Genomic DNA, 15,000 nt, shown 5'->3' with positions numbered 1-15,000 from the left:
ATTGCTGGGATGTCAACCAGTCGCTGCTACAAACTTCCTCTTCTCCTTCTCCTCCTCCTCCTCCTCCTCATCCTCCTCCTCCTCCTCCTCCTCCTCATCCAACTTCTTCTTCTTCTTCCTTCCTTCCTTCCTTCTTTCTTTCCTTCCTACCTCAGAAAGTCTGAGGTTTGATGTCATGTCGAGCAAAGCTCGTTTCTTTGGATCCATTTTTCTAGAATTGTTCTGCTTTTGCCTCGATGTACATCATACAAAACTGTCCATAAACACTGTTGTTACCTTGAAGAATAGACCATGTATTCAATTTCAAAGATATCGACTCCAACAAATTATGTCGTTTATATATTTAAAACAGCAAACTTGAAATACGTATGAGCTTTTAGTTATGAATAACTACTAAATCGGTATTTTTTACAGATTCACCATTCTCAAACGATTCACATTTAAAAAAAAAATTACTTCACCAAGCCATGTGAAACTGAAATGTTCAAGTCGTCTATTATGCGAATTTTTTGTAATAACCCTTTTAAATATTTGTCACTACCTGTTTCCTTTACATAGTTGAGTGGGATAATATGTATATACTGCCTTATATTTTCTAATGTGTTATGAATATTTAACATTCTTAACTTGTTGAAAGAGGAGTGAAATGATTTCCACTGTGTGCATACCCACCAAAATCGGGAAAATAACGTCTAAATTGGTCCAAAAACCAATGAATAGGAATTTGGGAGTTTTTAGTTTGTAAAGGTAATGAAAGGTAAAAGTTTTATTGTTTGTCTGTTAATATGCTAGTGATTTTAGTAGAATTTTTTTATATATGGAACGATGCGGCATCGAGACTTTTCAATCTACCATTGTATCTTTTGGAGACGGTCGTTCATAAATATATTTTTTATCAGAGCACGGAAATAATAATAATAATATAATAATAATAATAATAATAATAATAATAATATAATAATAATAATAATAATAATAATAATAATATATAATAATAATAATAATAATAATAATAATGATAATAATAATAATAATAATAAATAATGTGGAATTTATATTGAGCCCCCTTTCCACCAAAAGTGCTCGGAAGCGCTTTTACATATATTATACACATGCGATCATGTATATCATTCAATAAAATCAATGGAATCACTCACAGAAAACTGAAAGGAAGTACTTTGCCTTCAAAGAGGCTGTAACCCCCCCCCCCCCTTTCAAAAAGATCAATACAAACGACCCCCATCCAGGCAAGTTTGGGACTTCGCGGAAGTCTTGCTTAAAGTCCCAGGTTTGAGAGTCGTTGCCAAGACGAGGGTCACTCAAATCGATTGATATTCGATGGACGAACTTTCTGGCCAAATTTTTAAAAATCTTTTTTTTTTTTTTTCAGAAGTACAGACACTTGCTGAAATATATGCGAACCGCGCAGGATAAATAACACTATTATAAGATCCTTAGCAATTATTTGTTTATAAATATGATACAAAATCTAATGCACAGTAAAAGAGGATAATATTACTCAGTTTTTTTCTGCCCCCCCCCCCCCCCTAATTCCTCTTCCCTATCGCTACCCCTTTTACTATTACATTTTCTCTCATTCTCTCAACCTCTGCCCTCTTCCACATCAACCTATCTATCTCTGTCTCTGTCTCTCTCTCTCTCTCTCTGTCTCTGTCTCTCTCTCTCTCTCTCTCTCTTTCTCTCTCTCTCTCACTTTCTCTCTCTCTTTATATATATATATATATATATATATATATATATATATATATATATATATCGTACATAATTAATTTTCTCTTTTTCTTTCTTCTATCTTAAACTGTTCTGGCTGGAGCAATTAAAGCCTATTCATGAATACTCGTGCGGTCAGTCTCAGCCAGTATATGAATAAAGCACGATGCATCCGACATTTTAATTTTGGCCAGAAATCTTATATTGCAAATATCGATCGATTAACCCCCCCCCCCCCCCCCCCCCCCTCATGTTATCAAATCTGTCAAAATAATTATCAAACTCGAGACTTTTATTTAAGAAGTCGCGGGTTTGAGATTCATATATAAAAAAAAGTATGACACGCTGTGGGTAATTTCAATCCAGTAAAAGAATGTTGGTCAAAACTTTTAAAATTATGATGTTTTCAGAGTGCGACAAGAACACTCAATGTGTTTTAATCCTTCTTTACGATTGTCATCGGCGATTTGTGTAGGTAACAATCCAGCACTGTAACTATAATATACCAATCAATGGGGTCGAGAGTTTGCATAACTATCTTTTGGAGCCTTACCATTGAAAATACACGAGTATATTATCATCCATTGTGTTCTACATCGTGTTCATCAAACGTTGTCATTGTGGATTGTACATGCTTTAAATGTCCCATTTATTTCTTCACTAATCCAGTGATTTGACGATTGCAGTTGCAGTAAATAATGATTGTCGCTTCTCGTCATGGTCAACTTCTTGAAGGTAATTCAGCGTTACCCAAATTTAACTAATCGTAGTCATTGGTAAGAAAAAGACTTATGGATTTGGAGGTTTCGTATTTTGACCAATGCTCTCTAGATTGCTATGATTTTGACTGAATGTCCAAGACAGGTTTGAATTGACGGTAAAGACCTTACTGTTGGGGGCTCTTGTGTAACACCAATCAGGATATTATACGTTGATTATAGATTATTGAAGAAATGAACAAGTGTGTATGAAAGGTGCTAGACAAAGCAAGATAGAAAAATTCACCAACCCCCCCCCCCCCAAAAAAAAAAAAAAAACAACAAAAAAAAAAACAACCATCCCAAAAAATCAGTATGGGGATCGAACCTCAGACTTTCTGATTACCAGTCAGACTTGCTACCATTACACTACAGAGGCTCCCGATAGTTTGTTCAATTTTTATTCCTATATTCTTCATGAGGGTACGCGTTTTATACACACTTGTTCAGTTCTTTATCTTATACAGGTGCCTTCTTAATTTCTTAATTTTATAGATTATTAACTTGGTGATTTAGAGGTCTCCTACACGAGCCCATATTATTTGAGTGATAACCACTAATTTGTACAAATTTAGTCCGTAAACTAACATTATCTTTGTGCATATTTACCTTTTATAAAATGTGATGAGCATGTCTCTGCTTATCCGAGGATCAATCAATTACATTAAACAAGTGTGAGTTAGACAAATTTGTTGGCAAAAGTGCCGCCCAATCTCCACGGGAGTCTAACAAGACACGTCATCGGTTATGGAAGTTTTATGTTTTGGAACGGATTTCCATGAAAGATTAAACCTTAATCAGGGCGTGTTTTGGTAATTGCCACAATAGGCTTCAACAGTTGTGACGTCATTTCTCTCGGAATGACACATAGTAATTAAGTAACTGGTTCTAAACTATCGGAACAATGGCGGACGCCCTTATGAAATACTTCTCCGACAAGCATAAAAGTGTATCCAGAGGAGAAAAACATTATAAATCTGATCATTTTTTTACTTTTATATATTCTGATCACATGACATGTGAAATAGTTCTAGCCAGCATGAAGAATAAAAAGTACCGATTTTCTTTGTTTAGAACCAAGCTGCTCGTTGCTGGGCGGACGTGACATCAGACTATTGAATCCTATTCATAGTAAATAGCTATTTTCCTGAATGAATTCCATTTTTATCTCATCAGTTTGCTTTGTCTAGTGGATAGTGAGATTTTCGTCAGGCTACTCAAAAATCTTATCACGTGTATCGTGATTGATCGCATGTGTCGATAGATTTTTGATAGAGTGATAAAAAAAAAAATAAAAAATCATAGGTTTTCCCAAGCTGGAAATCATCTCTTTGAGACGTCGAGCTGGGGTCAATATCATCCAGTCTCACTACAAAGGCCAATCAGGGCCGCCCAGCTTAGAGGGGAGACAATCAATAGAAAAACGGAATGTTTTAAAATCGGTGTTTAATTAAATATTTGAGTTTATGTCTGAATCCAAAACACTAGTAAACAACTCTTTGCTATTTTCTTTTGAATATGCAATGATTTTATTATACCTTGAACTAGCAACGATGGCAGACGCCGCAGTTTCAATTTTAAAAAAGTTATCATAACATATGCGAGGAAAGTTCTGCTTAGTTTTTGTTTTATTCCTTTTCCCAACTTCTTTCAATTTATCCAATTTGATTTGTGGGTAATAACTTGAAAAATCCATAAAGCCTAACAGGTGTTAGCAGCAATTATTTGTGATCTATTGGTCATGGATTTGCCACTGTCTTTTTGGATTCACAAGATGTTTTCATGTCATTACAATTAAAAATCCATAACTTAAAGCAAGGTCACCGACAATAGTTTAACGATAAGTTACAATCAAATTAGAAATGCCATAAATAATAGTATGTCCTAATCTTGTAGTACAATGACTGATTAATCACTCATCGTCATCTTACAAGTGTGACAAACACCTGAGAATCTATGTGTCTTTATTTTGAAAGTCACATTTTAAGTAGACGTGAAATTCTTGGAGTCGCACTAAGGTTTTTTAAAAAGATGTGTATCTATGTCATGCCGTGTCAAGTCGGTAAACATCCTTTCGCTCATAATGTTTAATAGAAATATAACTTAAATGTAGCACACATTTTTGCAGCGTTCTGCTTCTAAATTGGGTGACTTCTCACTAACTTCTCTACAGACCATTGAGTTTACAACAATTGATATTGTGGGTAGATATTTTGCGTATTTTACTTAAACACATACCATCAATACTGAAATGCTATGTTTACCGACTTGACATTAAAACCCACATACGGAAGTAACCCTCGTTTCTCGTCTCTATATCATTTAAGTCTCGCACTAATGCTAAGAGAGCTGATGAAAGCTCATTGACTTACAAAGAGAAAATATTTACATTTAAACCCAAACTAAAAACTTTTCAATCAGTGAATCAGTGTTTTGTGAAGGGCTTTATCTTTTGAACCTCCACACCTCTTTTATTCTTAATATATTTTCCCCGATACATGCGATGCTGAAACCAACTGATCAAAACTCCTGTTGCATGATCGATATTTAACAACTGGTCCATCAATCACACTACTATTGCTATGTTTGCCCATTATACCCGAGGGAGGGGTTAAAACAAAAACCAACTACATTTTATTATCAGAATATGTTTTTTCTTTTTTTTTTTTTTTTTGGAAATATGATGACTGTATAGGTGTTGGTGACTAGTTGCGTCCATTCATGCGTTCATTCATCCATCTATCCGTCCATTTATTCATTCTGCTTCTCTCGTGATTTATACAGTGAGATTCCCGCTCCAATCCGCCCAAAAACGGCCGTGATCGATTTCGATGTGATCACGGCGTTCACAGCTTGCGTTATCGATCCGATAGAGGGCGTGCGTGATAGCTGGAGAGTGTAGAAATAAAAAGTCTACACTGGCGATTGGTCTGAAATGTGAAGTGAAAAGAGAGATGACACAATTTCGATTCCTACACCCTCCTATCTCATTGGATCACCCACCCTGAGGCGAGAATGAAGAGGGAGGGAAGGAGGGGGGGGGGGGGGGGGGGGGGGGGGAGAAAGTGAAAGGGAGATATGGAGGAATGGAAAATGGATGAATGAGAAAATAGGGGAACTGGTCTTTAGGGATGGGTTTAGTCATGCTTTAGCCCTTGCCGCCTTGTGAAAATCAATTTAGGAAAATACAGAGATTTAAAGCAATGTCGCCGACTTAATTCAGATCTTTAGAAGATGTTCTTTAGATAAGCTTCTTGAGAGAAATTAAGTTTCTTGGAGTAAAAAAATAAGGCTTTTTGTGTTACAATTACGCTAATAATAGAAGGAAATTTGTCTGCCAGCATGTTTTTTAACTGATGATAATATCGGCAACGTGTAAATTCCCTGGAGCTTTTACTTGTTTTATTTCTCCTTCCTCTTTGCTGGAATCGAATGTTGGACAGAATTTGAGGGCCGGGGATTATATCATAGAATGCCAGAAACCAAACATGCATTTAATAGAGACAGGGTTCGTGGTACCATTTTGTTTTATTTTTCTTTTCTCTTTCCTTTTTTTTATTGTTGTTGATTTGTTTACTGTATGTGATGAACTTTTACTGTCCATTTTAATCATTTGAACACGTGCTTACTTTGCATTAATATAATCGTGTCAATCATTTTTAAACAAGCATATACATTTATATAGTTAATTGAATGCGCTTTATAATTATTTCCACAGCAGGGCATATAGAAACCAAATTTCCATTTTATATGTTACTAGTCTCTTGTAATGCCTGCTCTTTGTAAGATTACTCTTGTAAAATGAAAAAAAAAATAACATACAGCCGGATACTCCTTAACATCTGACTCGGGTGGGATAATACGTGTTTAATGCCTTACAACTTTGAAACTGAGACTGGGACTACTGTCATCATTTCGATCACTGAGCACTCTCAGCATCGCTTGATATTTGTCATGAGACGACACTGCGTCTAGCTGAGCTGCTGACGTCACATTATGTTTGTATTTTTAACTGACGGAGAGATACGCAGAGATGATAAGAATGCTATATCCACACCTGTACTCAATACAAAACTAGACTACTAGTGTTTGTGGCGCTCTTTAGTGAAATATGTCAATTCAATTCAAAGGTCTATTTAGGGGAAATTGTCAATATAAAGCTTACATAAACATAGAAGAAACGAACTAACATTCTCATGCAGACATAGAAACTTAACACCTTTTTTGTAATTACGAACCTCCATAAACACGAATATAGAAAAATACGAAAAACAAAAATCTACTTTCACTTTCACTTCCTGATGAGAGCTAACGGTTGAAACAATATTGAAGAAGATCTTAATTATACTTGAAACCTTTTATAAATAGCTCCTTTTATCAAAATTTGAGCATTATTATTTCATGGTTTTTGTTTTTATAATTTATATATATATATATATATATATATATATATATATATATATATATATATATATATATATATAGGAATTAAATAGAAAAACAAATAGATATATAAGTGAATAAATACATAGATTACACTCATTTGACTATGTGTGTGGGCACCATAATATATAACACAAGCACATTTTTTTTCGGGAAACAAAATAGAATAGAAACAATCAATCCAAATTTGAATAATTAATGGATACCAGTCAAAAACAAAATTCATCCAAATATCAAAGCAAAATAAAAAAAAAGTAATAATAATAATGATAATAATAATAATAATAATAATAATAATAATAATATTAATAATAATAATAATAATAATAATAATGATAATAATAATAATAATAATAATGATAATAATAATAATAATGTAAATAATAATAATAATAATAATAATAATAATAATAATAATAATAATAATAATAATAATAATAATAATGATGATGATGATGATGATGATGATGATGATGATGATGATGATGATGATGATGATGATGATGGTGATGATAATAATAATAATAATGATAATAATAGCAAGCAAAATGATTTGTTATATGTCACCTATGTGTAAAAGCGAAGAGAAACATATTTGGCTAATCATGTACAGCATTTCTGTCATGGGGATCATACTCGTCTATCGCTCTGTTATTAGTCTTAGTCTGTTATAGTTACGTAATTGTACGTGATGCCCTTCAACAGTCATGACGTCACTTCCCTCGTAATGACGCATAGTAACTTAGCAACTGGCTCTAAACTATCGGAACAATGGCGGACGCGTTTATGAAATATTTCTCCGGCGAGCATAAAAGTGTATCCAGAGGAGAAAAACATTATAAATATGATCATGTTTTGACTTTTATACATTCTGATCACATGACATATGAAAAGTTCTAGCCAGCATGAAGAATAAAAATTACCGATTTTCTTTGTTTAAAACCACGCTGCTCGCCGTTGCTGGGCGACGTGACATCAGACTATTGAATCCAACTAGTATCGTTTTCAAATACGATTCTTTGTAGTTAGTTCGCGTCGAGAGCCTTCACAAAATCACAGGTTTGCACCAAGCAGACTCGTGTGTTCCGAAGTGGTCAAGCACAATAATTTAACAATAAAAGATGCTGTGTATATTAGGAACTCAATGCAAAATGTTATCAAGAAGCATAAAATACAAAATAGAGATATTAGGAAATTAGCATTTTTACGAGTAATATCATAAAAATAATTCCCTACAATGCATTTTCCTTTAAAACATTTCAAACATTTCCATTGGTCACATGGCCACATGATGACGGTTCCAAGTCTGTGAAACACAGAGAGGGAATGGGAGTCGGTATAGAATATGTACTTGTCAACAAAAGTCATCGAGTTATAACTCTAAAGCCGCTGGTTATTCAGATGTTATACAATCAATTGTGTGTTGGAAAAAAAAAGTATAATTGATCGCTATTAGGATGATTTCCTTGTGTTAGTTGATTTTTTTTGTTTTGTTAGAACGCTATATTTTGACCATCATGCAGAGCAACACTAGCTTAGTTGCTAATCTACCTGCTAATCTACCTGCTTGTATTGTGGTCGTACGCGGTCAGTCTTTTATGTCATATTCCCGCCTTTTTGTTGATCTTCTTCTTGCTCTTCTTGCCCCTACATTTGAATTCTAAATATCATTATTTTGCAGCTATGTGGTCTAGTGATATGACTCTCGCCTTCAGATCGTAAGGGCATGGGTTCGAGTCCCCTCTGAGCGGCGCATAGTTGAGTCCTTGGAAAAGGCTCTTTACTCATATTCTTTTTCTGTACTCAGGTTAAAATGAGTATCTGGCCCTTAACAGCGTTGTCTCTGTCCTGTCCGAAAAAGTAATGGTAATATCGCCTAACAGGTGTCATGTCTTGTCCTACATGTCAACTCTTGTTGTTGACTACGGACCCCTTGTAATGCGCGTTGAGCACGTTTAGTGTACATAACAACAATGTTAGGCCCATAATTACGTTCGGATGTCAGACCTGCATATATGTACACGTCGGGATAAAATACTTTTAAGGATAGCCCTGTTATAAGCGACTAAAAATATGTGCGTGATGCCGTCCTAGAAAAGGTGGAAGAAAAATACAAACGATGCGATGTAAAATGGTGGAAACTTCTGCTCGACAAGCAGATGGTCTGAGGGTCGATCCTGAATACAAAGGATCGCCGAGTTTATTTGTTGTATTTATTAATTTTAAAATTATTTTTTTTGGATGGGGGGGGGGGGGGGGTATTCATTTTTTTCTACTGTTTTATTTCGACGTATCTAGTATAATAATCGTATCTTACACAATATTTCAGATATTGCGCAATATCCAGTTGATATGCGCACTATGTAGGTCTCAAGTAACAGTACAAACAAACATGTAGGACGAGACATCCAGACTGTAAGGGCACGACAAAATTTCTTTTCAATAGAGAAAGCACCTGAGCCGGCCATGTCCTCTTTATACACCTGAGTATGGTGAGGAAAAGTGACTAAAGGACCTACTAAAAAGACTCGAATTTGTGCCACCATTTATTTATTTATTTATATATTTATTTATTTATTCATGTTTTATTTGTTTTTTTATTTTTTTATCAACTTGTTCCAGGTGAAGGCCACCCCGCCACCCCCACCTCCACTGACTCCCGCCTCTTCAGTTGGAGTAGGGATTCCCCTCAATGCCGCCATTACCTCCACCCCCTCATTCCTGTACTACCAGGTGAAGAACTCACCGCCACCCTCCCACCAGCACCTTGGCCAGGAGTATGTCACTACCGAGGATGACCAGACAGTGGGGCTGGACACGGCTGGTGAGTTTAGATCCATTATTACGTTGTTACTATTGTTGTTGTTGTTGTTGTTGTTGTTGTTTTTGCTGCTGACCTGCTTTTTCTCCAGTTGCATCTAAACAAGATGAAACCTCGTGATCTCTAGAGACATTTTCTGAAAACATGAAATGCACAAGATGATGACCCCCTCCTCCTGCAAACCGCCATCGTCATCATTATCATCATCATCATCATCATCATCATCATCATCATCATCATCATCATCGTCGTCGTCATCATCATTATCATAATCATCATCATCCTCGTCATCGTCGTCGTCATCATCATTATCACTATCCACATCACCATGGCTATCACAGTCGTCATTGTTGTGGGTGTTATCGTCAAACCGAACTTGAGAACAACATAAATCTAAACATCGCTAACAATTTAAATCGCAGGGTATAATCAAGCACTATTTCCCTCTGTGATTTCAAAATAACATTCTTAAAGAAGATAATACTTTAAAAGAAATAAATAATAACGACATAATTATTTTTACTAACCTACCGCTCTATTGAAATTTAAAAAGATTTAAAAAATATAATAAACAACAGATTTCAGTAGAGCCAATTTCCAAAATACCACCCATTTATTCCTCAAACAGACAATATTGAAACAAGCTGCCTTTCAGGCGCTCATACCACATCCGTTACTCTATGTAGCCAGGTATCCATACACCTAAGACGATTGGTAGATCAATATATCAATTAATATTTGACTTTCTAACATACAACGCTTGAGTCAGAGTTTAGTACCACTGTCGCCCAACTTGTCAATTATTACGCTCCGCGTCGCTTGACGTTATTACAATACGTGTATAAGAGAATTGCCGATTAGTTAACTTAAGATTACGTAATTGAAAAACTCTTTTAAGTCGTGACCGAATCCTAAGCTACTGACTCTTTTAGGATCATTTTAACTCCATTTTTAATCTCTTAAGTGGATTAACTTTTTAACTTTTCAAAACCCCATCTTGAAACATTTGATGATCTCAGTCTCTTCCAGCAACAGATGTGTATTTTATTTTTTTTTTCATAGAAGACACGATGATATTGCAACACATGTTATTTCTAATTCAAAGTTTCAAAATATAGACGACTTGTGTATGACACGTGACCGATATGACACACATTCTGTGATAATTTGGCCGCTGATCCATCATTATCATTAACGGAATGATACAGAAGCCCTATATTATTTGGACGATTGATGCACATAATAACAGTATGGGTATTATAATAATCCTATTATGTATGTTCGATACCATATTGGGGGTAACATTAGCATATAAATACACACACACAATAACAATCTCGTTTTGTATCAATCTTCTAGCTCAGCGTTTTCATCAAGCCAGTAGGGCAATTGTTAGCCATTGATATCGTTTAATCAAGAGACAAATATACACAAAGCCATGCATGTGCATGTCTGTGATTTATGTGGTTTAAAAAAAAAGTGACATCGGACCATCGGTCTTTTAAAAAACTTATCATTCATCACTTTAGTTTTTATACAATGTAAATGAGCTACTTGTCGCTCATATGATCAAAAAGCAATGATTTAGTTGATAGCAAGATTCAGTTTATTTAACGTGAACAATTAGTATTAACGTTTCGGGTTTATCCTATGTCAAAATCCAACGATGCCTTATTAAATGGCGGTAAAGCTTCAAAAGATTTCTCATCAGCTTTTCATGCAATGAACACACAATGAATAATTGACGAATTATAAGGGGTAGGAATTAGTTATTTATTCATGGATATATAAAAAACAAACTTTCTTTAGATACAAAGAGTTCACCTCGGTTCAAAACTATCAATTGGAAGAACAACCTTGCCAAATGGATGTCCACAAGGTTGCCTAATGTCCCCCCTTCTAATATATCATTGACCAACATTCATCTCACTTAATTGTCAGATAATTAGAATATAATAGCATAGCAATTGTCGAGCTTCTAAATTCCTTGTTGCGGCATTGCAAGCAAATGTTTTGGAGAAAAAAATATTAATGAAATCATTAAATGATGCTCTGAGTATGTTTGAATAAAAAGTTACAAAAAAGTCCTTCAGAGCCATTAGACCCTTGGGGCCGGAGTTTATCCAGATTTTCTAGGACGTTTAGCAGACATAGCTGGGTAAACAGAGGGCCAGAAAAAAAAATTCGACTTCACCCGGGATCGATCTCGGTCTATTTGCTTGTGAAGCGAATGCTCTACCAACTGAGCTGTCTTCATCATAAAAGTCACAAAGAGAAAGGAATAAATCTCTGACTTTGACAAACAAGACCCAATTAAACATAATATTAAACCCAATGTTAACAATGAAGATGTAGCGCCTACCTATGGATATATAAAATCCTAGAGAGATAGAGATTGTATTAAATTTAGATACCCTGTGAGTGCATATCAACATTTCCCTTACTTTCAAAAAGTATATAATACTATTTAACTAAAAGTGGGACAAAGATATATAAATATATATATATATATATATATATATATATATATATATATATTATATATATATATATATATATATATATATATATTGAGGAAACTTTTGAAATAAGTATTTGGCATTGCCCTGTGGTATGAAAACTTCGGATTGAAATATATTTGTGTTTGGCATTGCCCTGTGTGATGGAAACTACGAATTGAAATAAGTCTTTGGCATTCTGTGATATGGAGACTTCAAGTTGAAAAATGAGTCTTTGGCATTGCCCTGTGGTATGGAAAATAAGTCTTTGGCATAAAATCAAACATTGCTGTTTAAATTTTTGGCTGTGGTTTTAAGGGCCTAGTATGAAAATAAGTAGATGATTATATTCAAAATAACAAACTAAATACTTGCTCAACTATCCTACACTCTATATCTAGTTGATGATTTGAAAGTATAAAAGCTGGAATTAACACATACAAAAATATTTCATACTGATTGCAGCTCGAGCGCTCGATGCAAAGAACATTTATTATCTCCTTTTCACGCAAGAGGAGGAACGAGGTGACGCATGGCTTGAAAACATAAGATGGGCAGAAAACTGACAGATCCTTTTCAGTGTTAGAAAATGTGTTTCGAATAGAATTTAGCCTTGTTGTTAAAGATTATATGAAAGGCGTTAATGAAATAACAGGGTAGCTTTTCTTCCTCCGTATTTTGATCAAAACCCATTTTCGCCAATGGCCCGATTCTGGTTAAAAATGCACATTCGAGCACATGAGCAAACCTTGAGTTCAATATAAACAGCAAACATACTTAGCTTAACGATCCGTTCAACCTCAGTCTTGAGATGAAGATTCAACCATTGAGTGAATCAGTTTTAGAATTGAATTATATCCTCCTTATCGATTACTCATTTGCACGATCGACGTGCTTCGCTCGGCCCTCAGATGTTGCCGAGATAAGCCGTTAGAATTCAAAGGAAAGTCGAACTGTTGAAATGTTGAATGTATATCGTTATTGATTTCAGCTGTTGACCTAACCACAGAAAAGTCGTAAAAATCGTCTTAATTCTAAAATTGATAAACGTATGATGGAGAAATAATTAGAAAATATTATTATGAATCTCTCTCTCTCTCTCTCTCTCTCTCTCTCTCTCTCTCTCTCTCTCTCTCTCTCTCTCTCTCTCTCTCTCTCTCTCTCTCTCTCTCTCTCTTCGCGGTTGAGAGATTTTAAGTAGTACATTTTTTAAAAATATGTCCATTTTTATTTGAGGCTAGGAAAAAATTCAATTACCTATTTTGTTTGCGTGTTACTGCCTTATCCGATACTTTCATCAGTGTTGCTTTCCTGGTTTTCTATTATGAGCTCATTCAATGACATAAGGGTTAGTTAAGTCATCCAAATGGTTACAGATTTAACACCGCATCGCTATCAGATGCATGTGCAATGGTTTTTAATTCTTCATCTTTAAACCAGAAGACCGCGCGTTCGCATCCCAGGGTTCTGAGGATTAGAGACTACCCTTGCCGTACACTGACAAAAAAAAAAAAAAATCTTTCATCCCATACAAACATTCAAAAAGATCAAGGAATGTGAGCAGCAACTTGTCAAAATTTCTTAAATCCATCTATTTATTGTAATAAAAAAATTGAAACAAACAGTATTTTGTCAGTGGATGGCTGATGTCGTGGTCTATACGATTTGACGAATGCCCCCTCCCCCCTCCTCCTTCATCCATTGATTTATAAAGACCACCCAGTCAGTAGTGACTCATTCCGTCCTGATTGCTCCAAATCTCAAATCAAGACCATCAAAAACAGATCTTGCATTATACTCCTCTGTGCTGCTTTGCACTCTTTATCCCCAGTACAGGTGTCGGGTCTATGCTTTATTCTGGTTTCAGTTTATCGATTAAAGACACAAACAAAAGTTTTCCTTCCTCTCCGTTAGATACAATTACTCAACAAAAGCGGCTGTATATAATGCCACAAAAATTAAATCTATCTGTATGATTGTAAATGGGCCTTGTTTAGTTTCCAGGTGTTCAGTGCCGAGTTGCACGTGCCCCTATGAAATAAATAAACAAATAAATAGATATCTGCTTGTATGCATCCATGCCCTTTATAATTATCTAACAAGACTGGGGGATCACATCCAGTCAACCTTTGCCTAAGAGATGACACAATCGGTAACTGTGCTCTTTGGGCTTCCCAATACTTCTTCTATTCCATTTTATACCATATCAATGACAAGCTAGGCTCCTGTTTGATATTATACATCACTGTTTTTTGACAGATACTCATTGAGGGCTGAATTTAGTGAAATGTTATCTAATGTAGAGTCCATGAGATTCAATTTCAGAGCCATCCACAGTTTACTATCATTGTCACCTATTCGATCACTCACCACAACCAGATTCGCTTGATTTTGTGACGTTGTCACTAAAGTGCAGTCTATACATCTCCTTGCTAGGTCATGAACACCACAAAACGAAGAGTGACTGGCTTTTCCTATACAATATCAATCTTTATGAAATCGATCTCTTGGTCTCTAAGCAATGTCCATCTGTTTGACACTGTTGAAAGTCACAACAATGGAAACTCTTGTCCTCCTTTTCCAAAAAGCTGGCCACCTCGTTAGATTGGAAACGTATCGCCTGTTGAACGCTTCATAGCATAAAAGCATTATTGATAACGAGAGATCACAGCTACGGCTGGTGTGCATTCAACGCACGTCTTTTTCTGCAACAGCTTGGGAATGATGAAAGAAATCAAAGTTTGCTTGG

The 15,000-nt window shown here is 35.3% G+C and overlaps 1 protein-coding gene across 2 annotated transcripts in view; it reads left to right on the top strand.

Annotated features, from left to right (window-relative positions):
* LOC144956519 (uncharacterized) overlaps positions 1-15,000 on the top strand; it is a 133,814-nt gene that overhangs the window by 58,811 nt on the left and 60,003 nt on the right. Inside the window, exons 1-2 of one of the 2 annotated variants that reach the window (XM_078887081.1) lie at positions 5,569-5,997; positions 9,555-9,756. In XM_078887081.1, coding sequence (XP_078743207.1) covers positions 5,962-5,997; positions 9,555-9,756 — 238 coding nt within the window. In that variant the 5' untranslated portion in view covers positions 5,569-5,961. Of the gene's footprint in view, positions 1-5,568; positions 5,998-9,554; positions 9,757-15,000 lie in introns of those variants that run through there. The other variant, XM_078887071.1, reaches the window with a different exon arrangement.

The sequence above is a fragment of the Berghia stephanieae genome, chromosome 1, assembly GCF_034508935.2.
Source record: "Berghia stephanieae isolate SIO BIC M18660-M18661 chromosome 1, UCSD_Bste_1.3, whole genome shotgun sequence".
Classification (NCBI taxonomy): domain Eukaryota; kingdom Metazoa; phylum Mollusca; class Gastropoda; order Nudibranchia; family Aeolidiidae; genus Berghia; species Berghia stephanieae.
Note: the sequence above shows the minus strand (reverse complement) of the source record. Positions and strands in the feature narration are given on the sequence as shown.